This window comes from Bactrocera neohumeralis, chromosome 3 (assembly GCF_024586455.1).
Source record: "Bactrocera neohumeralis isolate Rockhampton chromosome 3, APGP_CSIRO_Bneo_wtdbg2-racon-allhic-juicebox.fasta_v2, whole genome shotgun sequence".
Lineage (NCBI taxonomy): Eukaryota > Metazoa > Arthropoda > Insecta > Diptera > Tephritidae > Bactrocera > Bactrocera neohumeralis.
Window position 1 is genome coordinate 58619436 of NC_065920.1, and position 25503 is coordinate 58644938.

Genomic DNA, 25503 nt, shown 5'->3' on the forward strand with positions numbered 1-25503 from the left:
CAACAGCGGCAGCATCATGCGCAGCCAACTTCATTAGCAGCTGTGTTGTTATTAGTGCTTTGCGCTTTGTTGCCACGCTGGTGCCTTTGCAGTCATAAAGTACGCGTTGTTAACTTTGGCTGTTATTTGGCTGTTGCCATTTATGTTGCCACGCGTCATTGCATCACACAGCTCCGTCATAATTCACATCATTTAAACTTTTGCGCTGTTCAAAGCGCGAATTTGTTTTGCTGTATTTGTAGAGAACTTCGCATTTGCAGCCATTATTATATAGATTTATATTAAATGTATAAAAACTTGTAATGCTTTAAGAAATGGGAATCGCTCTGATGCCCTGACAAGAGATTACCCTGAATTCATTTCTATGAAGGACAATTGATATCTTCGGATTTATTTTTTTCTAGATGGTTTGACCTGTAATTCGAGTGTCAAACGTTTCAATTTACCTTCACGAATTTCTTTGTTAAGAACCTTTCTAGTAGCTCAAACAATCTATTACTTATATGGACCTCCATTGACCGATCATGCAGAAGTTCGAATAGCAATTACCCGTCTGAAGAACTACAAAGCGGCGGGGGCTGAAGGATTGCCGGACGAGCTACTCAAATACGGCGGCGAAGAACTAATGAGGAGCATGCTTCATCTTCTTTTTAAAAATGGTTGGACGAAAGCTGCCCAATCCACAAAAACGGGAGGGATGGGATGAACATCCTCAACATCGCATATAAGGTTCTATCGAGCGTATTGTGTAAAATAATAAAGAATTAATAAACTGAACCTTATCAGTGTAACTTTAGACCTGGAACATGTACTACCGACCAGATTTTCAACATGCGCCAAATCTTGGAAATGATCCTGGAAAAGAGAATCGTCAAACCACCTCTTCGTCGATTTCAAAGCTGCTTTTGATATGAAAAAGAGCTGCCTTCATGTCGCTATGTCTGAATTTGATATCCCGCAAAACTAATATGGATGTGTAAACTGACGTTGATCAATACCAAAAGCTCTGTCAGGATCGGGAAGGAACTCTCTAAGCCGTTCGATACCAAACCAGACTGGATAAGTAAGCGAAGCAAATTCCCATTGCGACAAAAGCTGTTTTAGACTCATTAAACCTAGATACATGAGGGCGTCAAGCAGGGACATTCTGAAATTCTCTCCGCTATTTTGCTTGCACTTCTGGTAATGAGGCTCACTGCACTGATAAGTTGGCACGGTCAATGTAAAAGAGGTGAAAAGAGCTTTTTCACCAATCATCCGAGCCTAAGTGGAAAACCCGAAAGGGGAGCCTTCTGTCGAAAGCTCGCCATAAACTGTAGTTTGAGGTAACCAGACCAATATAGTGTCTTTTGAGTATCAAAGTCGTAGTACATAAATTGCTTGGAAGCTTAGATTCCTGCGGAGTGTTAAGAATTAACTTCGATAGCAGAGCGGCAATATCGCCTTTAGCTTGCTGATAGGCCGCTCTAGACTTGTCTTGACTTCTTCAACAGGAGCACCAGGCTACTTTTCTATGCGACTTGTTTGGATGTCGGATCACAGCGAGATCGGCCGAAATCGGCTAAAAATGGCACCCATTTTCATCAGATTGGAAACGGGTCGGCATTCCGCTATCGTTTTCCGCTCTAACGTCGAATTATGGACTTAACGTGAACCTTGTTCTTAGCATCTTGTATCTTGCCGCAAGGGTAGGTTTTCTGACTACATGAATGAGCGAATGAGCTCAAATATGGTGAGGCTACACATTTTTTCGGCTGAAAATTATCAAAGGTTTATGTAGAAAAATGAGGTGGAATCATATAAGCACTTTCCTCACAATTGTCCAGATTTTGTTATACAAATTTTGAAACATCTCAGCAGAGATACCTTAAGCGAGTCTGATGAGCTCGCTGGCACTGATATTAGCTGTCATAACAAATTTGTGGAAAACTCAGAATGCGATTTCTATCATGATCAATGTTCACTGCTGTTCAACTGTCATCCTGTTTTACATATAGTGCGAGGATCAGCCTTTCGACCTAACCTAACTCCATTCCCTTACTTATCATTTTCACTTTAGATCCAATGACTTGCCTCTATATGCAGACCAGAGATGCAACGCTTAGTATTTGGGGTTCTGCGGAAGATTTATGTTCCTTTGACCATTGCGAACGGAGAATACCGCAGTCGACAGAAGCATGAGATATATGAGATATACGACGACATTGACATAGTTCAGCGAATTAAGAGACAGCGGCTACGTCATGTCGTCCGAATGGACGAAAACACTCCAGCTCTGACAGTATTCGACGCAGTACCCGCCGGGGAAAACAGAGTAAGAGGAAGACCTCCCCTCTGTTGCAAAGACCAAAGGTGGAAAAGGACATGTCTACACTTGAAATTTCCAATTGGCGCCAAACAGTTGAAAGGAATAACGACTGGCGCGCTGTTGTAAACTCATTTATAACCCCGTAAGCGGTGTCTGCGTCAATAAAGAAGAAGATATAAAATGACAGACCTTCTGGAATAAAAGAGCGCTAAGAAATTCCAAATGTATGTAAGTGAGGCACTTTTATTTTATCTTTGAATACCATGTTGAGTCACGATGCTAATAACAATAATTGCAGTCATCTAATGTAACTGGAGCTTCCTTGAGAATTTCTACTTAAAAGTCATGAAATGGAAGGTTATATACAGGTTTGTACTGCTTGGTTGGCCGGTTCTTGCAAAACTATTCGTTTTGTTTGTTTCACAATTTATTTGAGTGAAGGCTTCTCAAGAGAAATTTGGTACATGAGTACGTACTCGAGAATTTCAAGTAGCTTTCGTTGTAAGCTGGGGTCGAACTGAGGCCACGCGGCCTAGTATTGCGATCCACAATATCTCGCTAAAAATTTGGACTGAGCAACTTCATTAATTTGTCTTAATTAAAGAAAGTTCAGCCAAACAGTTATATTTTCATTAGAACATATTGCATATGAAAACTCCAAATGCAAATATTATCCTCAACGGCACATACGGATATTACTCCATATGACTAAATATTTTGCAGTATCAATTAACGCCAAATAATTACAAAGCAGAGCAACTGGGTAACAAACGAAAATTTATTGTGCAAATGTGGTCAAAAATAATAAAAACAACAAACCAGCCAGCCAGCTTCAATTCCGGTAATGAATATTAAGAGCAAAGCAACTGCTAATAACAGCAAAAATAATACGCGAGACACAACTAATAGAGAGCAAACTCAATAATGAGGGTTCCATGGCCCACACCAGACACCAGCATACCATATTACATTCGGTTTAATTAATATTTCGAGTTACCAAAAGCTCTGCTGCAAGTGCAAAATGCCAAAAGCGGCGAGCAGCGATTACACACATCACTGGTAAAAGAACAAACAACCGAAAAAGCAACAACCACAAGAACCACAACAACAACAATGTGAAAACAATAAGTAACCTGGAGCAGCAAAGGCAACACCGGTGTAAATTCACGTCAATTAGAAATGAAAATGGAGATTTAGCCGCAAGAGCCGAGGCAAGGAAGCGAATGGCAGCGCAAAAGGACTGCAACGCGAAGGGACGAGAGAGTTGTGCGGATAGCGCTTGGGAGTAATTGGAGAGAAGGACCAAGCGGCCAAAACAACGGAAATGTAGCGGATCCAGTTACACTTTTGGGGGGCAAAAGGTATAAAAAATTCACGTATAAACAACAACAAAAGCAAAAAGTAGCGAAAAATGAAAACTCGCCATAAGGTAAAGTTATTCTTGTTGCTTTCGCATTCCCGCTGTTGTAACTGGATCGGCAACAGCAACGGAGCTCATACATCAATTAGGCAACTTTGTTTTGAACAAGTTGGTGGGTAGTGGGCGTGCCGCGCCGCGCCCGCGCCCGTGCCAACGTAAGCTCGCGCCAGTTCGCGCTAAAGCTTGCCTGCTCGTTTGCTGACTTTTTCATTTGCTGCGAATGTGCGAAAATCGAATTGGCAAGCAACAGTGGAATTGCAAACCAAAAGCACAGACGAGCAAAAACAACAATAATAACAACAACCGGCAGGAATGCAAATACGTTGAAGCACACACACACCCACATACCATATATATGGTACACACAGCTGCATAAAGTATTGAACGTTATTGAACAATGCCAAAATCCAATACAAAGTAAGCTAACTAAAGGCGCGGGGGTGGAGCGGGGGCGAAAAAGTTTGCGTAAAAATACCGAAAAACGAAACAATTCAATTTGAAATGGCAAAACAACACAGCTTGAACAACAAAACACAACAACAAGAAAGCAGCGCCTGCACCTTCGACTACACAGACACACACACATATATGTATATATACATATATACACGCCCGTACAAACGAAATATTCGCAAAATCGTTAATTTAATTAACTGCACAAATACGCGGAAAAGTATTTTCATTTCGAGCATATGGTCGATTTGTATGTATTTTCGTTTGTGAAGGTGGCTTGCTTTCGATTTAGCCGCGGCCGCCGGCTGCGGAAAATCAAGCGAATCACTGCTGCGCGCATCGCTGATTATAAGGAAAACGAATTAAAAAGAACAAAAAACAACAGAAATCATTAAAAGCGCTTTAATAAATAAAGTTTGTAAAGCGCAGAAATTAATGCGAAAATATGGCAGCACTACTTTTGTGCACTGCACTCCTCAAGGATATGAAAAAATGCACATTCGGTGGAATTTTAAATTGGAAGTGCTTTTTTGTACTTTTAAAAACACGTACGCATGCAAATATATGTTTATATTTGGAGGTCAAACATTTTAAGCGATTTAATAAAAAATAAAAAAATTAAATTTAAAACCCTCTCCCGCATTGCTTACACCCAACAAAAGTCTGTTCTAAAATAGTGTTAAAGGCTTGTATTTCAAAAATTAGTGACTTGATTCTTCATTATCGAAAAGCTATTATAATGATCAGTACGCAGTGAAGAAAATATAGCAGTCGTAGTTGAGCGTGTACACAAAGACCGTGGAGAGTCGATTAGGCGCCATTCGCAGGAAGTCGGCCTGACGTACGAAACGATTTGGCGCATTTTACGTCGAGATCTTAAATTGAAAGCGTATAGAATACAGCTTGTGCGGAAACTGAAGCCGCTAGACCTTTCCCAAGCCACACCGCTTCACTCTATGGGCTCTTGAAAAGTTCCAAGAAGATCCGACGTTTTCGAGTGAAATTTTGTTCAGCGATGAAGCCCATTTCTGGCTCAATGGGTAAATAAACAAGCAAAATTGCCACATTTGGGATCAAGAACAGCCGGAAGAGATTCACGAGCTGTCATTTCATTCAGAAGAAACAACGATTTGGTGTGGTTTTTAGTCCGGTGGAATCATCATATATCTCCAAAAAGATTGGGAGTGGCTGATGCCTGAAATTGAAGGTGATCTCGGCGACATTTTATTTCAACAAAACAGCACCACTTCCCACACATCGCATCAATCAATGGATTTATTGAGAGAACACTTCGGTGAGCAGATAATTTCACGTTTTGTGGTGGTCGATTGGCCACTACGATCGTGTGATATCACACCGTCAGCCTTTTTCCTGTGGGGATATGTAAAGTCTAAAGTGTGTTTGCATACACTTCTCGCCTCGATTCAGGCCTTATTCGTCAGTTACCAGTCGAAATACTCGAACGAGTCATCGCAAATTAGACACAACAGATGAACCATATGAGTCGTAGCCGCGGCCAACATTTGAAAGAGATAATCTTCAAAAAATATGTGCCAAATAATGCTCTTCGAATGGTGATAAACAGTTCCCATCAAAATTGAAATTTCTGTGTGTTTCCTTTAAAAAATTAGGGAACCTCGAAATACTTTATATATGAAGTTTATTAGAAATATGCCCATCAGCTTCCAATATATACCTAAGGATTCTATATCTTCCGTTGCATATATGCTATCAGGTTCTTTTTTTTTGAAGTAGCAAATATACGATTTCGTTCTAACTAGCTCTTGTAGAAACCCCAGAGGTGATCTAGTGACCGTTGCCCAGAGCATACTAAAATTATAGAGGGAAAACCTCTCCAGCCTACTGAATAGCTGTGAAAGTATAACGCCAGGAGAAGGCGAACCCGATTCCCCAATCGAAGACGATGGAGCAGACGTTCCACAAAACGGCGGAGGCCGATGGATTGCCGGCCGAGCTATACAAACACGGCGGCGAAGAACTGATAAGAAGTAAAATATAGTCGGACGAAAGCAACGATTGGAATTTAAGTGTGCTCTGCCCAATCCACAAAAAGGGAGACCCCGCAATCTGTGCCAACTACCGTGGGATAAGTTTCCTAAACATCGCGGTTAAGGTTCTATCGATTGTGTGAAAGATTAAAGCCCACCGTCAACGAACTGATTGAGCCTTATAAGTGTAGTTTTAGACCGGGCAAATCAACAACTGACCAGATATTTACCATGCGCCAAATTTTGGAAAAGACCTGTGAAAGAGAATCGACACTCACCACCTTTTCTCGATCTCAAAGCAGTCTTTGACAGCACGAAAAGGTGCTGACTTTATGCCTCGATGTCCGAATTTGGTATCCCCGCAAAACAAATACGGCTGTGTAAACGTTGAGCAATACCAAAAGCTCCGTCCGTATCAGGAAGGACCTCTGCGAGCCGTTCGATACCAAACGAGGCTTAAAACAAGGCCCTTAACTTAATCGAGTAGGTACAAACTTTTATAAGAGTGTACAGGAACTGGCGTACGCCGATGATATTGATATCAGCGGTCTCAAAATCCGCGCCGTTAGCTCTGCTTTGGCAGACAAAATATCTCCTGTCTTCACACAAACAGTCGTCGCTTTCGCGACTAGTCTCTCACGTCACTGTTGACAGTCATAACTTTGAAGTGGTAGATAATTTCGTCTATCTTGGAACCAGCCAACAATGTCAGCCTGGAAATATAACGCAGAATAGCTCTTGCCAACAGGTACTACTTTCGGACTGAGTAGGCAATTGAAAAGTAAAGGCCTCTCTTGACGAACAAAAGCCAAACTCTATAAGTCGCTCATAATTCCCGTCCTGCTATATGGTGCAGAGGCTTGGACGATGACAGCAACCGATGAGTCGACGAGTTTTCGAGAGAAAGGTTCTGCGAAAGATATATGGTCCTTTGCTCATTGGCCACGGCGAATATCGCATTCGATGGAACGATGAGCTGTACGAGATATACGACGACATTGACATAATTCAGCGAATTAAAAGACAGCGGCTACGCTGGCTAGGTCATGTTGTCCGGATGGACGAAAACACTCCAGCTCTGGAAGTATTCGACGCAGTACCCGCCGGGGGAAGCAGAGGAAGTGGAAGACCTCCACTCCGTTGGAAGGACCAAGTGGAGAAGGACCTGGCTTCGCTTAGAATATCCAATTGGCGCCACGTAGCGAAAAAAAGAAACGACTGGAGCGCTGTTGTTAGCTCGGCTATAATCGCGTAAGCGGTGTCTACACCAGTAAAGAAGAAGAAGAAAAGCGATAACACAACTGAACCGGATGATCACTGATGAAGATAATTTTACCACTTACGATAACGTAAAGCAGAGAATATTGTGATGAAATCACATAGTGCAATCAAAACAGAATTATGGCCGGTCTGGCGGATTTTTCAATATGTTTAGTGGAATATGTGGGAAGGACATTCAATAGAGACTATTACAGCGCTACTGGACTGTTAGAAGGACGAAATCATCGAACAACGGTCGCATTTGAAGAAAATGAAAATCTTGTTTCACTAAGACAATGCAATTTTATCATTTAAGGTAGCATTTTGGCCTCTAATAACTTTTAACCGAGTTGACTTAGTTTAAAAAAGTAAGATGCGTAAGAAAACAACACTAACACGTTCTGGGCAATTCACAAACAGGTTTCACTTTATTTTTGGGGCTGCATAGTTATTAGTAGCCAGTGATAATTTTTATACTTTCACAACAGCATGCAATAGAGTAAAGCTCAGTCTAAAATTAATCAATGTAGAAATACTACTGTGATCAAAAAGTAAGATAAAATTGTCATTTACAACTCCCGAGCATCAGGAAGGCAAGTACATTTTTTTCTAGGTTAGTATGACTATGGCTATTTGTGTTATTTGCCAAGCGACTTTTTTTTTTTGTTATCGCCGAGTTACAGGTAATTTTGGAAACAAACCATAGTGAATTTTTCTTACAATTGTTGATTTTGCTTAGGAAAGAAGTTGAATCAAATTCTATTTCTGAAAGGAATATTATTTTGCGTACACGTTGAAATTGTTGCAAAAAGCCTGTGGTGATCAAATTATGGCACAAACAAGTGGGTCAAGTCAACCGTCACCGACGAGGCCATGTATAAAAAATCAAAGTTTTCGCGCTCGAAAATCATAGATTGAGAATAAAAGACTTAGCTTATAGTGTTGCAATATAGTGTGGCTCATCCTAAACCATTTTGAATGACGCTTGGTATCTCTAGCGCGCCATGTCTCGTTTGGTGCTAAATCGCAAAATTTTTTTTAGAAAAAAAAGCTTTACATTGAACAGCTCTTATGCCAGTTCCTTAATCACTGTAATGCACCATGTCAAACTGCAATGATGTTTTGCGACTATTTTGCCAAAAACTTGACTCATATCGTACGGCAACCAACGTATTTGGCTTATTTTGCTCTGTGCGACTTCTGACTATACAGCAAACTCAAAAGCCCAATGCGAGGACACCGTTTTGACACGATTGAGGAGATGAAAATCGAATCGAAGACGGTATTGAAGGATATACCGGAACCATAAAAGACTATGCTGATTTTTTCCAGGAACGTTACGTAATTTTCATCTTTAAAGCAATTAAATCGGTATAGATCTTGGTCTAAAGCTCACATTTCTAACATTATGGTTTCCGTTTAAAGGATTAAGGCTACCATACACCTTTAGTGCCTACAATTGAATACTATATAGCGATTGAAATATCTAATTAATGTTGACTTTAAATTACTTACATAAATGAACATTAATATAATTCAAAGCAACTTTATTAGCGACAACTACGGTAAACTAAATCGTGGCTAAATAAATCAAAACGTACGACACTAAACGCAAAATGCACAGCATTAAAAAAAAACAAAATAAAATATAAAGGCTGCAAGTAAAAGCCGCAATAATGTCAATATATTATGCCAGGAAATGCCATTAATTTGCGTGCGAAGTCCGTAAACCCCAAAACCCACTGGTTGCGATTTGTATCTTAAATGCATGTCAGCAACAACATGCTGCAACAATCGCACACTAACGGCACATAAGCACATAAATATCTTCATGCGATTGTGCGCATGTGAAATAGCGCGCAGAGCCATGCCAGCTGTCAAATGCCAACTGGCGGCTAAGCGTTATCAGCGAATCGCGCATATGAAATTTATCGCTTACATTACGCTACACACACATACACATATATAATACCAAAAAGCAACAGCAATCGCTGCAGAATAGCGCTCGTATTTTCTAAATTAATAGCGCGCGCATGCGCAATGCGATTTTCCGCTACAACAACTATTAATTGTTATTTAATTTTTTCAACACTTTGTCGAGCAACGAACGCAAGTGCGGCGTGTATGGGCTGGTAAAGCCTTATATGGCGCACACTCGCACATTTTGATATGTGTTCGCTTTGAGCGACGCGAAAAAGCTTGAGAAATTTATTAACACTGATTTGCTGATATCGGTGAATGGCATCTTAGAGGAAAAATTGCACGCGGATTAATAGAGAAACTTGTTTGGCTGTTGGTTGCGGCAGCGACAAACCTATTGCGGTGGACGAAGCATACTAGCTATTAGGTATAGTAAATACAGGGTCTATGGTGGTTCTAAAGCTAATTTCTTAGCTCACTCCTCATGCTCTTCCGATTGATAAAGACGATTGGACGATTTTTGGTATATGACACCGCAGTGAGATTATGAAGAGAGGCTTGTGAAGGTTACATCTATGGACTGCAAGCAACGCACTTGGTGTGCACGTCCACTCAGCGGTGCAACAACGTTTAGAGCTCAATCTTTACCGACAGATCCAAAATGGACTGCGAGGTAGGGACAGAGGTATACACCAAAGACATTAACAACCCTCTATCCATCCGTCTACCAAACTCAGCCAACATATTTCAAGCAGTTTTAGTAAATTCTAATCATATAAAAGGCCTGTGGAGCTCTATTAAATAACTACAGAGATACACAGGCAATTTTGCCAGCCTTGTTGTTGTCTAAGATTAAATCCAGCATACTTAAGACATGGAGGAAAACTTTAAGTTCACTGGCAAGTCAACTCCACTTATCCAAAATTTGAGTTCGCAGTCACACAAACATTTTCGGCAACGAAAAAGCAGACGAGTTGGCCAAATCAGTAGCTTTTCAAGACGAAACCGAGACATAGATAATGCTATGCCTGAGGAACGATTAAGAGACAGATCTTAATACGCAATTTGAACAAATATCTTAGAACAGATGATAATCTATAACCAAAAGGAAGATAACGAGTCAGATATAGCCAAAATATGATAAGGCAGGACCTAAGGAATTATTAAAAAGGTACACGAAACGTTTATACGGTCTTTTAGCTACCCTAATGGGACATTTTCTATTTGAATAATATGCGTTAAAAATATTTGTCGCAGTTGCAGACTCAATGAAAATTATGAAACCGTTGTACACTTGCTCTGTGAGCGCTCCGCTCTATCGCAAACCCGACATAAAACATTAAGAATCCCACAGTTATTAAACTAAACTACTAAACTACTGAAGAAAATATATTAGTCGTAGCTGAGAGTGTAGACGAAGATCGTGAAAGTCGACTTGGCGCCGTTTATAGCAACTCAAGCTGACGTATGGGACGATAAAGCCCATTTCTGGCATGGGTAGGTAAATAAATAAATTTGCCGCATTTGGAACGAAGAGCAACCTTAAGAGATTCTATAGCTGCCATTTTATCCAGAAAAAAGAACGGTTTTAAGTGGTTTGTTAGCATTAATCAATAGATTTATTGAGAGAATACTTTGGAGAGCACGTTTTGGGCCGGTCGATTGGCCATCAAGATCGTGTGATATCACACCGTTTTTTCTGTGGCGTTATGTAAAATCTTAAGTCTATGTTGACAATCCCGCTTCGATTCAAGTCTGGGAGCAAAACATCACGCTTGTCATTCGCCACTTGCAAGTCGAAATGCTCGAACGAGTCATCGAAAATTGGACTCAATGGATGGACCACTTGAGACGTCGCTACGGCCATCATTTAAAATAGATAAGCGTCAAATAATAAATCGCAAACAATATTCTTTCGAATGATAATAAACATTCCCCATTAAATAGTAGGGAGCCTCGAAGTGGATCACGCTTTATTATTTATAAGAACACTGTCGAATGTAATTCATGAATTAGTAGAGAAGGGTCTGTTGGGAATCCTGTGAAAGACGATTGATCGGATCAAATCCAAAAAACTCAATATTTTGTCCTGAGCAAACAAAAATCCTAGCATTTTTAATCCAAATATAAATAATTACTGACCCACTATAGAGAGAGATTCTCGAGGAACACTTCTTGAAGTATGATAGATTAAATACGCTCTAAAAACCCTTATTCTGTCCTGAACAAGCAAAAAGCATAGCACATGAATCCATAAAGTAGAAGTCGATGAGATCTCAAATAAAACAGTACATTTTTGCTCGTATTCTGGACTGAGCGGAAAACGGTGCTATATTAGTTTTGGATATAGAATTACAGGGAGAGTCAAGATTTAGCGTCCCAGCATCTGTGTTAAAAGAAGTGGAAGTAAGCTAAAAATCTAGGCATTAAATGGACGTCCTATTCAGCAAAAATATATTAAGTACGGAGGGAGACCTTTTGCCGGATTTATTTCATCTTATGAAATAGGAAAGACTTAGACTTATGCTCTGAACTCACAACTTTGTGATAATAAACCTTCATCAGCGGGGACAGGCATTCTAAACGATACGGATACAGATAACGGATACTAAGCTGCTTCCAAAGCAAAAGCTTCGGATTCAATAAAATAAGAGCATACTATATATTAACCGTGAGAAATCAAAACTTTCACTCTGTGGTCTACAAGTTTGTGGAATTCATTATAAAAGAACTGAATTTTAAAAAAATTTGTTTCAACTTCTTTCAAATTATAGCAAACTAAAGCGGAATTATATTAAAATTTTATGCCACTTATTCGATTTTTTCAGCCTAACTCAAATACTGGCTTCTTTTTGAATCACCCATTACAAATTTGTATCCATATGTGGCATGTGACCAGCGATACATTGCAATCACGATAAACTCATTTAAATAACGTCACTTGAATGGGGCGTGAATATATGATATGGCCTATATCTCATGTGACTATACGGTTATATGTTCGTTACATATTCCTTAGCTGCGGCGCACAACTTTTGCTCTTGGCCAGCTGTCAATTCTGTCCGTCAGTCAACGACCGCCACTCTATTATTTGACAGCCGCGCGCGCCACTGCACTTTTTACACCTCAACACCTTTGTTGCCTCGGCACTTCACGCTTTTTTCTTCTACTACTAACCCGCGCTTCTCCTGCTTCTATTAACCTCACCTTGCCTCAACGCTTCAAAGCCTGATTGTTGGACATTTACGCGGCTGCCACTGTGGCGTGGTTACCACTGAGTTCATATGTGTACTCTCGCCTGGCCTAAATAGTGACCGCTTAGTCGGAATGTAGTGCATATGTTGTTGCATCAGCCAATCACTACGGCTTGTGTGCCTAAAGGCTATTTTAATCTATCATTTACCAGTTGCCTAGGTTTAATATGCTGTTGTGATCGTTTTAAGTTGGCCATAAATTCCATACAAATCCCGGTAAGCTGATTTGATTAAAGCAATCAATGTAGCGGCGAGGAGAGATTTAGCTGGTAATTATTATTGTTGCAGAGATACGCTTACAGAGTTGCTATATCCGTTCACATAACTTAATCATAACTTAATTGTCGTCTGTTATGTAATGGTAGATATTGTGGATGGGGTTTTGTTGAATGTGGAATGAATAAATAAGAAAAGTATACAGAGCCGTAGAGAGAAAACCGGTTCTCAAAGGTGATTGTGGAGAATTGTTGGAGAAAAAATATGCAAAAAATTGTTGCAGAGCAGCGGGTCCTCTGAGAACTTCGGCCCACCCCCTTTACCAATACTGTAAGCATAGTATTACAAGCATTAAAGTGCTTGAGATTCTGAAATATATCAAAGTAAAGGACCGTCAACGATAAGTTGTCGCCACCTTTACTTTTACTATCGATTCTGTACGAGAGCTGAAATGTGATCTTGGCCAAGATTTCCTGTTGAGCTTAAGGAGCATACTCTTGTAAAAGGCTCAGAGGTGATCTAATGACTGATGCTTAGACTATATTAAACTTATGGAGAGAACACTGCTCCAGCCTGCTGAATGGCAGTGAAAGCATAACACCACGATGGTGAACTCGATTTCCCAATCGATGACAATGAAGCGGACATTCCAATGCCCGACCACAAATAAGTTCGAATATCAATTACCCGTCTGAAGAACAAGAAAGCAGCGGGGGCCGTTATATTGCTGGCCGAGCTATTCATATGTTGTAGAATATGGTCGCACGAAAGCATGCCCGACGATTGGAATTTAAGTGTGCTCTGCCAATCCATAAAAAGGGGGACCCCACAATTTACACACACCACCATCGTCGATTTTAAAGCTACTTTTGCTATGTCTGAATTTGGTATCCTCGCAAAACTAATGCGGCTATGTAAACTTAGCTCCCACGTCACTGTTGACAGTCATAACTTTGAAGTCGTAGATAATTTCGTCTATCTTGGAAGGAGCGTAAACACCACCAACAATGTCAGTTTCGAAATCCAACGCAGAATCATTCGTGCCATTGCCAACAGGTGCTACTTTGGACTGAATAGGCAATTGAGAAGTAAAGTCTCTCTCGACGAACAGAGACCAAAGTCTAGTATAAGCCACTCAACATTCAGGTGCGGCTATATGGTTCAGAGGCATGGACGATGACAATATCTGATGAGTTGACGTTACGAGGTTTCGAGAAAAAGATTCTGTGGAAATTTAATGATCCTTTGAAGTTGGCCACGGCGAATATTATATTCGACTTCCAATTGGTGCCAAATAGCGAAAAAGTAGAACGACTGACGCGCTGTTGCAAACTCGGCTATATACAGCGCCAATAAAGGAGAAGAAGAACATCGGTATTCGGTGCTGGTTGCTTTTTAATTGGATATAACCTTCATCCGTCGTAAAGAGAATCGAAAAACGATTGGAAATTTTTCTCGCCAAGATTTCAAAAATCTTATTTGAAAATCATATCATTCTCTTATCGAAAATGCAGGCATTTGACGATTATAAAGCATTCGGACTTGTCGTATAATTTCCGGCAACATTGAAATAATAAAAAAACGTCTTCGAAAACCTGCGTCTTAGCTCTAGGCAGCTAACCGATATCTCTTGCGATACGTAGTTTGTCAATAGATGTCGTTGCAGTCGTATATCTCCAGTGCAACCACTCACATTGTTTCATACCATATAGTGTTGGAAAGGTGAGATTTTAAGCTTCATTTATCCAAAAAAAAAATTATTAATTCGGGGAAGTTAAAAAAAAGTAGCAGGTGTTCAAAAATTTGTGAAAATAATGAAGATATTCGCTACATTTTGCAATTTTTGTATAAAAAAGTGAAGAATGCCACGCAAGCCACCAATGAAAATTGTGGAGTTTACAGAGGCGATGCTGTATCAGTTCGTGTAGCACAACAACGCTTCGCTCGCTCCGTTTTTGAAATTTCGACGTGAAAAATGCACGTCGTTGAAAAAGTCGATAGAATTATGGAAGAGATTAACCAGGACCGTCATATGAGCAGCCATGACATCGCTAAGGAACTTAGCATTCATCATCAAACGATTTCGAACCATTTACAAAGGCTGGCTACATAAAAAAGCTCGATGCTTGGGTATCACATGAATTGTCCGTAAAAAATTTAATAGAACGAATTTACATCTGCAATTCTTTTCTGAAACGAAATGAAATCGAACCATTTCTGAAGCGAATGGTAACAGGAGACGAAAAGTGGATCAAATACGACAATAATGTGCGAAAAAGATCATGGTCCAAGCGTGATGAAGCTCAACAAATGGTCGCAAAGCCAGGATTGACGCCTCGAAAGGTTATACTGAGTGTTTGGTGGGATTGAAAAGGAATCCACTATGAGCTGCTTCAGCCTAGTCGAACATTGATTCTATATTTTACTGTCAACAGCTGATGAGATTAAAGCAAGTAATCGAAAAAAAGAGCAAGAACTTATCAACAGAAAAGTCTTCGTCTTCAATCAGGACAACGCTAGACCACACACATCTTTGATGACTCAGCAAAAACTGGGAGAGCTTGGCGGAGAAGTTTTGATGCATCCTCCATATAGCCTTGACCTTGCATCATCGGACCTCCATTTGTTTCTGTCAATGCAGAACTCCCTTAATGGCGTCAAAGAGAGCCTGTGAAAAATATTTGTCGCAGCTTTTCGCCGATAAACCAGAAAAGTTGGAATTGATGGAATAATATCTTTAGCAGAAAAATGGCAAAACGTGGTCGAACAAAGTGGTACATATTTGTTTCATTAAAGTTCATTATAAATATTAAAAAAATAAGTGGAAGTTTGATTAGAAATACGAAAAGACTTTTTCGACTACCCAATATGTCAATCTAAATGAGAGTGCTTCGAAAACTGACGAAGAGCTGATTAAAAACTGATATACATATGTAAGTCAAACATTTGAAGTGATTTCCTCTTATGTCGTCGCTCTTAATAATATTGGGATTTACTTATTATTATTACTTTCTCAAATATTAAATTTAGAAGCGCTGTCAGATTCCTCAAACTAAGAGAAGGGTTCATAAAGTACTCGCAAGACTTTATTCTTGTGCCTCAATTTACTTTAGTTTTATTTTTTTATCTTAATTGCCCTTTTTATTGCTTTCGGCTCGCACATCAACGAGCGAAAATATTATCATTAAGTGAATAATTATAAGCAATCATTCAGTGTTTAAGCGCCATAAGTCAAAGCATAAAATACGAGACCGCCAACAGGAAAAAAAAGTGAAACGAAAATAATGAATATGCTGAAGAATATAAATGAACACGAGAAAAGATTGTGGAGCGAAGGCACAACTTTAGTGTGATAAATAGAGCGCGGTGGTTAGGGGGGCCGGTTAAAGGCAGTGGCACTTGAAGTGCAAGAAATTGCGTGAAGTTAAACTGAAAACAACTAAAATACTTCAGCTCACAATTTTTTTGGCGCGCTCCGCTGAGCTGCCAAGCATATTCGCGCAACATGTTGCACAAGCTGTGGCAGCAACATGCCGTTAAGAGAGGAAGACAAGGAAAAACGTTAACTGCGGTTGCACCGAGGCTAAAATACCCTACACATTTCATTATATTTGCATTTCATAAAGCATTCAGGGGTATTAAAAGATCTTCATCTTAAATTTAATTGGTCAGTTTATATGGCAGCTATATGCTATAGTGGTCTGATCTAAACAATTTCTGCAGGAGTTGTTGCATTGTCTTGGAAACTAATCTGTGCCAAATCTCGTGCAGATATCTCGTCAAATAAAAAAGTTTTCTTTACAACGACTGGATTTTGATGAATCAGTTTGTATGACGTCTTTATGCTGTAGTAGTTCAATCTGAACAATTTCTTCAAAGATTGTACTGTTACCTCAGAAAATGATTTGAGCCAAATTTCATGAGAATATCTCGTCAAATAAAAAGGATTTCAAAAGAAAGACTGAAATTTAACCGATAAGTTTGTATGGTAGCTATATGTTATAGTGGTCCGATAACGGCAATTCCGACAAATAAATACGTTCTTGATGAAAAAGGGGCGTATGCAAAATTTCAGATCGATATCTTAAAACCTCAGACTCTAGTTTCAGTATATACAGATGTAGGTATTGGCGATAGATAGAAAGATATCGACTCAGCTGTTAACGCTGATTATTAGCATATAGAAAAAGATGTATATATATATAGCGTCCCTGACATTTCCTTCGGGGTTTTACAAATTTGTTGGCAGTCTTAAACCATATTCAGGGTATAAAACCGGCGCACTCTTGCGGTGGTCATGCCGCGTAGTGTTAAAAATAATTTTTGTTTTTAAAATAAAAAACCAGCGAAGAACAAAAATTGAAAAAAGAAAATCTGCTGGCCGTCAGCGGCCCACTTAATCAGCATCTTTTCGTCTGACGGGGGGGCCAAGGCGAGCCCCATTTCAAGCACATAAAATCATAAATACAAAATAAACAAGTTTAGTGAAAGGCCGCAAGAATCTGTGCGTATATTTGTGTGTGTGTTGGGTTCCAAGCCGAAAAACTCATTTACAAAACGCAATTACTTAATTATATGCTTATATACTACACAAACAAACAAATAATTAGATAAATACACGCACACACACTAACGAATATAAACAAATAAATATAATTATTGCAATCACTCAGTTATACACTTACAAAGAAACATACACACAAGTATAGTATTTGGCTGGATTTCCAACTTTTCATCATAAATTTGGCCCCAACTCATCAAACTGTTGTCCGCGCGTAGCTTTCAAATCACACGCATATACATACATACTTATATACATATACACACAAATGCACATCTGTCTGTTTGGTACAGTTCCCAGCTGTATTGCATATTGATGAACGCTGTGCATGACAGATTGCTGGTAATGAATTATATTTAATTATGAAAATCAATTTAGTCTTTTTCGGCCGCTGTGCGTCCTCTTTTTCCTCCTCTTTGATGTCATTGGGCGGTCTGCTTGTGTGCCTTGGAGATTTATGTGGGAAGTGGGTCAGCGAGTTAGCTGCAAATGCTTGTGTAATACTTAGGGAATATCAGCACTTTCTCTTCGAGTGTGCATACAATTGAAATTGTGTATTATTATTGTGTACAACACTTTCATAAGTATGTTGTAATCCATTTAAAAATTATTTTTTTTTTTTTAATTTTGATAAATTTATTTTTTCTCAACTTTTCAGATACTTTTTCCGAATGATCAATAACTAAGGCAAATACATAATACTATAAGAAGAAAATAGTAAAACTTTGTTTATAATTTTAAAATTCTTAATTTATTATTCAAAATTTATTTTACAAATAGCTTCCCGCAATCGAAAGCATTGTTTCACAGACGTTAACGCGACGCTGTTTTTTCGAAAAAAAACCTTCCGTTGTTAGAACCAATCGCGCTTTCACTTTTCTTAGGCCCATATGAAAGGTCAAAATGGGTTTCATCGATCCTTCTGATATACTATAAAAGTATATAAGATCGTCTCGGGTTATGGTTTTCTGGTTTAGTATTATTGGGAGCGCGCTTCAAAGATGGACTCGCCAAGAGAAACTATGCTACATTTTACCGTTTTCCTTCGATAAAGGCAAAAAGCAGGCCAGTCGGCTGAAAATCTAAATAGTTTTCGTGATTCTGGCACTCTAATTGTCAATCACATGCAGCTTTGGTTCCATTCTTTACCTTCGGGTTAAACTGGTGTCAAAGTAAAGCAATTTCTGAAGACCTTCCGATAATAATGACAAAATGATGGAAATCGTCGGACTATTTCGATTATCTAGCAGCTAAATATTGCACAAAAAATAGTTTACCCACATATATGGTTGGATATAAGCTCGATGTACCACACGAGTTGACAAAAAAACTTCATACACCAAATTTCAATCTGCCAATTGCGGATGAATCGCAACAAAACCAATCAATTTCGCAACGTAATGGCGCATGTGATGAGCTTAGGGTCATTTGCGACAATGTCAACCCAAAACGATCCGGGTCGTGCCACCATGAGTCGGCGCAGAGGGTGGCTAAGCCAGGATTTTGCTATGTGTTTGGTAAAATTGGCAGAGAATAATATACCATGAGCAGCTTCGACAGCTTAACTCTTACTTCGAGTATGTACAGACTAAAAACACCAATTACCCAGGGTCTATCAGCTTCGGCCAATAAACAAATACATTGATAGTGTCTCGCTAGAAGTTCCGATTTGGTTGAGAGGTACTTACGGTGCTCGCGAAAGAATCCCCTTAAGAGAAGTTGTAAACGGCGGTCAAAAGTCGAATTAGAAGCCGTATTTCACAGCGCTCCAAATTAAGTTCTCATGAAATTTTTTTCTGTTGGATAGCAGCAAAGATAGTCCTTTGTTGCGTTAATAATCTACTATCAATATGCTAAGGATAGCTATGTGAGGCTAGGACATATCAATGAGCTTCATGTCTTTATGAATGTTAAATGTGTTAATTCGTATTAAAAGGTCTCTTGAAGGCTTCAATTCTGCTCTGAAAATAAAGTCCGCAACAATTTTGCATTTGTATTTACTACAATATAATGACTTTTTAGACTATTGGTGAATACGTGATCTAGTGAATATTTTCAAAGAAATATATTAACTCCCTAAACTGCTAGATCACTGTAGTTTATTTCAAGCAGAAGTAGCAACAAGTGGTAGCAACAGATTTTCTGCTCCGAAATGCAGATTTTTTGCAGGGAGGTATGCGTTCCTATGGCAGAGGGATTAAGCTCACCGACAGTGTGCCTAAAGCTTGGTCAGGAAGTGTATAGCCTTGTTAGTAATAGCATCCAGCCAAAGATGATGAGCTTGCAGGAGAAGTAAATTCAATCAGCATGAGAACGAGCTCGAGCTCCGCTGTCCTCTTGCTATCTGGCTTCAGAACTACTTGTGCCAATCTTACTCGCTTACCAAGCTTGCTTTAAGCAAGGTTCAATCCGGAGAGATTGATATAAATTCTAACTGTACACTATCTTTTTGGTAATCATGCGATGAGATTAAAGATTTTGAAGCACGCAAAAAAAAGTGAGGTGAAAACATCTAGACACTATCTTCCCCACTGTCCAACTTCTACTAGACTACGGTCAAATCATCTCGGTTGTCGAGCTTGGCAAATTTGCTGCTATTGATATTAGCCGTCTCAATAAATTTGCGATTTGATACCGTTTTATTGACCCATACGTACATATGTATGTATGAGTCGTAGGCATCACAGGGAGCTCGCGCTTCTAGCTGTTGAAGTGAAATTTTCCCTATGTAGCTAGACGGTTATTCGCCTGAGATTCTGCGACAAGTGGCGAGATGTTACATTTTTACTGTCGCATGTTTTGGTCTTCTTCTTTATTGGCGTAGACACCGGTTAAGCCATAATAGCCGCATCGGATTGGAGGTTTATTTTCTGAAAATTTATTTTAAGGAATAAAAGACTGTTATAAATATAATATTTTTTCTTTCATTTAGCACAAAAACCGGTTCAAACTCTGACATCGTGTACTCTTGAACTTGCACTGAATTATTTATGCACTCACTTGTTCAAACTTTCCCGCTGACTCTTTCACACCGCCTAACATGTTTTATACGCCAATTGAGATCATCACACATCATTCACTTTCAATTACCAGGTAATTGATTATATAATTAAATAAACACAAAACAGCTACAAAACTTCAACATAAACTTGCAGCTATAAGCGCCGAAAGTATCGAAATTATTATAAGCAATTTGAATACAATTTGTTGGCAATTGAAATGTTGCACAAAATGTTGCCGTCATTGTGTGCGGAGCGTGCACCTGATGGCTCTAAAAATTGCTACAAAATAGCGGCAGCAGCAATAAAATTGCGCACAAAAAGGGTGTTGAAAACGGCGGCAGCAGCAATTAAACGCAAATATTTGCAAAGTCAAAAGGGGGATTAGTAGATGAGGGCATTCGCGGCTATTGGTATGTATTTTTATACCCTGCATAGATTGCAACGAAGTTTGTAGCATCCATAAGGTAACGTCGAGGATCATATAAACAAAAAGTATATATAAATATATGTATGAATATATAAATAATTAGCTAGGCGAGATGAGTCGATTTTAGCCTTATTTTAGGTCTGTCTGTATATACGCGAACTAGTCCCTCATTTTTTGAGATATCGATCAGAAATTTTATTCACATTATTTTCTCATCAAGAAGCTGTTTATTTGTTGGAACCGCCGATATCGGACCACAATAACATATAGCTGTCATACAAATTGAACGATCGGGATTAAACTTGTGTATGGAAAACTTGTTCATTTAACGAGGTATCTTCGCGAAATTTGGCACAGATTATTTTGAAAGTTCATGCTACAATCTCCGGCGAAATTGTTCAGATCGAACTACTATAGCCTATAGCTGCCCTACAAACTGGTCCATCAAAATCAAATTCTTGTATGGAAAACTTTTGAATTTGAAGAGATATCTTCACGAAATTTTGCATGAGTTCTTGTCTAAGGTAACAGTGCAAACTGAGAAGAAATTGTTCAGATCAAACTACTATAGCCTATAGCTGCCATACAAACTGGTCCATCAAAATTAAATTCTTGTATGGAGAACTTTTGAATTTGAAGAGATATCTTCACGAAATTTTGCACAGATTATTTTCAAAGGTAACGCTACATTATGCAAAGAAATTGTTCAGGTCGAACTACTATAGCATATAGCTGCCATACAAACTAACCGATCAAAATCAAGTGGAGGTAAGAAATATTTTGTTAACGTGAAGGGTATTTCAGTATGTTTGTGTGTATTCATGTAAATTTTGTTAGCACTTACCGATATCGAGCGCATAACAGAAAGCACCGCCGCTACCACGTCCGCCGCGCCGTCCATGCCAACTGCTGCAGCTCAATAAAATCAAAGTCAATGTCAGCCAACATAAAGTTTTATTTTTATTAACACCATGACGCTTAATGCGGCAATAACTTTTCAAATAATTTGTTGCGCAATACGAACAACGGCTAAACAGCAAAGCGAATGCGCCGCGGCAGTTGGCTTTCGGCAACTCCTCCTGCTGCTGCTGTTGCAATTTAAATGAATTCAATTGTCGAATTTTTATTGTAGCCATTTTATGATATTTTCCGTTTTCGTTTGACTTTCCGCATTTACTGTTCGCTGAACTTTAGTTTTTTTTTGTGTTTTGTTTTTGCGCCACCTTCCCTATTTGGCGTTTTTATGCGCGCACACTTTGTAGTTAGTTGTCCAGCAAAAGGTTGCCACCCAATTGTTTTTGTATATTGAATGTGGCATGAACGAATGCGAAAGGTTGATTGTTTAGTTGTTGTTGTTATTGTTCTTTGCTGATTTTATGATTGTTTTTGTTGTTGTTGTTATTTTTTCGTTACTGTTGTTGTTTTGATTTTTGTTGCTTTTGTTGTTTTTGTTATTATATTTGTTGTTGTTGTTATTTTTGTAGTTGCCGTCCCCGCTGTCCGAGGCCAATGTCAATGTTGCGTATATTTTTGTTACGGCTACCACAGTTGTTTCTGTTGCTGTTGCAGTTGTTCCAGCCCTGCACGTAGTTTTCGCTTGAACGGTTGCAGTAACATTTAAAATAACGGCACGCTAGCGGCATAACGTTTTAACTGGCAACTAGTAAGTATGCTATAGCAATTCGTTCGTCGATTTTCAGCGTGAACTTTGCACAAATGTCGAATTAATTTAATTAGATTGTGTATTGGTACATTAAGGTGGGCGGGTGGTATGCAAAACGCTTAACACAAGTAGCTTATTTTAGTCTAAAGCGCTTCGAATAGTTGTTATGTGATTACTGCGCCATGTTGCACGTGAATGCCTGAAAGTAAGAGAAAGGGGGAGAGAGAAAGAGAGGCAGTGTTTATTTTCGAATATTATAATGAAATAAGTCTGAGTCTATTGCACAGATAAGTGTATAAGAAATCGATAATAATAGGTTAGGTTAGGCGTGGTTATATGGTCGATCCTAAAAGGGATCTCATTTCGACACTTTATAACGTCGATAGGTTGTGGTATCCATAACGTAGGTATCGATAATAATATTAACTAACAAAAGCTCTACTAAGTTATAAGTTTTCAAATCATATTCCGGGAATAGTAGTTAGTTCCAAATACTCAACTTTCCTGAGATTTACAGTTAAATCTTTCTTTCGGATGTTAGATAAATAGAACACTTAAAAGCTTTTTATGAGGAGTACACATACTGTTTCTCTATATAACTCGATTAACACACTTTCATTAAAAAGATCGTGAAGAACAAAATTGTAGTATTAGGTTGTCAAATATCTCCCTTCCGTCTTTTTGTTTTGTTGAATTTTGCGGCTATGTATTATATAAAGCGTTACAGAGCTCGTATCTGGCAATACTACTCTTGACATAACCTACAAAACGACGCTATGCATGATTAGTTTGGATATTGCGTTCAACAGTTGTAGACGTATAAACATGGAGTTCACCAACGACATAATTCGCGTTAATTTAATCTTTTCCTTCATTAAAGGCAAATCCGCTAGAGAAACGTTCCGTGAGATTAATAGTGTTTTGGGGGATGGTACTCTATCACTTCGAACTGCGGAAGAATAGTTTCGACGATTCAGAGCTGGTGAAAATGACACCATGGATAAGTCAGCCAGCGGAAGATCTGTGACAACGAATACCGATCAAATCATGGAAAACATCGTGTTAGACCGGCATGTGACATCTCGTGACATCGCCCAGAAGATGGGAGCTAGTCACCAAACCATTTTAAACGATCTGCAGAAGGCTGGATATACAAAAAAGCTTGATGTTTGGGTGCCGCATGATTTGACGCAAAAAACCTTCTGGACCGAATCAACGCCTGCGATATGCTGCTGAAACGGAACGAACTCGACCCATTTTGGGAGCGGATGGTCGTGGTCGAAGGCCGCTTAATCGTCCAAAACAGTGGCCAAGCCGCGATTGACGGCCAGGAAGGTTTTGCTGTGTGCTTGGTGGGATTGGAAGGTAATCATCCACCATGAGCTGCTCCCATATTGCCAGACGCTTCCAATTCTACCATCTACTGCGAACAACTGGACCGCTAGAAGCAGGCGATCGACCAAAAGCGTCCAGAATTGGCTAACAGGAAGGGTGTAGTGTTCCACCAGGACAACGCCAGACCATACACTTCGTTGATGACTCGTCAGAAACTACGGGAGCTTGGATGGGAGGTTTTATCACATCCACCATATAGCCCGGACATAGCGCCAAGTGATTACCATCTGTTCCTGTCCATGGCGAACGCTCTTCTTGGTGTAGAGTTGAACTCAAAAGAGGCTTATGAAAAGTGGCTGTTCGAGTTCTTCGCATCGTAGGAGGGGCGCTTCTGCGATGGGGGTATTATGAAGTTGCCGTCTAGATGGAAACAGATTATCGAACGAAACGCCGCATATTTGAACTAAATCCGATCACTGTAACACTTTTTACAAAGCATTGAATAATGAGCAAAAAGGGAAGGGAGATATTTGACAACCTAATATTACATGTAACAATAAAGATAGATTAAAATGTGTGTCTAAATGCAGATCCAACTAAAGCCAGCTAAGAACTCCAGTTAAGTTAATACCAAAGTACTCCAAAGTATTGATCAAAAGTACTCTCAAAAATCTGCGAAATGCTTTGATTTTGCCACTAACTTGTTGAGGTGGCTAAAATAAATTCGGACTATTTCCCCAGATTCGCCGAATATATGACTGCCGTGAAATTTCCACGATTGCCTCCAAATAAGTCTTATTGTAGCTAAGTTGTGCAATGGATCTCCTGCGTTTTAGTAGACTAGCCGGAGAGATCCCATGTTGCCCAGTTGATTTCCACTTCGGTGTAATCGATTAAAATTCCGCTATCACCAGGCATCCAATTGAGTCTGATAATGAAGTAGCTTGATACTGTCAATCGTGAGAACCGACATTTCATAACTAACATTGAGTGCACGTTAAGCGATCTCAAAGCCAATATTTTTCCTCGGCTTTTATTGTGAATGCTCACCTCTCTGAAAGAAAGAGGCTGCACTTCGGAGCAATATATCTAATGCTATCTTATTGGCAGTTACCTTTGATGGAAAAAATCTACAGTGATGCGGCAGCCTAAAACTATATGTATGTGAGATAGAACTTCACTCTAACCCTCCATCCAAACTTCGTCCGATGCGTGAAAAACTATGTACTCTGCTCCTCTTCTCCAGCGACTTCACTCAAACCAAAAGGGATACCGCCTGCATGTGAGCTGCGGAAAAGCTATCAGGAGTATGCTGTTCGACACAGTGATGTAAGTTTTCTGGGATGCAGACGAAGAAGTATAGAATTTCATAGTGAAGCAGTTTGAATTCTTTCCTGCTTCCTTAAGCAGCGAGCTTCGCGACTACACACCTGCTTCTATAAAACATTACTGGTTGTATACGATTTCATACAACCGAAATACTACCTTTGATGAAATGGCCTATCTCGTCAGAATAGGCTCAATGAAAGCTTTATCTTAAGAGTAAGTCCTAGGCCTTCGACTTTAGCACCAAGAGGAAGATGTGAGGGTTTGAGTGTGGAGAAAGGGGTGTTTGGAATTTGTACCGCCAAATAAATAAAACTATTTAGTTTTTGGTCGGCTAAGTCCGCCGGTA

At 39.4% G+C, this 25503-nt stretch overlaps 1 protein-coding gene across 2 annotated transcripts in view; it reads right to left on the reverse strand.

The window, feature by feature from the left end:
* LOC126754075 (discoidin domain-containing receptor 2) overlaps positions 1 to 25503 on the reverse strand; it is a 600425-nt gene that overhangs the window by 439011 nt on the left and 135911 nt on the right. For both annotated transcript variants that reach the window (XM_050465959.1, XM_050465958.1), the window contains exon 4: positions 21675 to 22692. In XM_050465959.1, the coding sequence (XP_050321916.1) occupies positions 21675 to 21966 (292 nt within the window). In that variant the 5' untranslated portion in view covers positions 21967 to 22692. The remainder of the gene's footprint in view (positions 1 to 21674; positions 22693 to 25503) is intronic.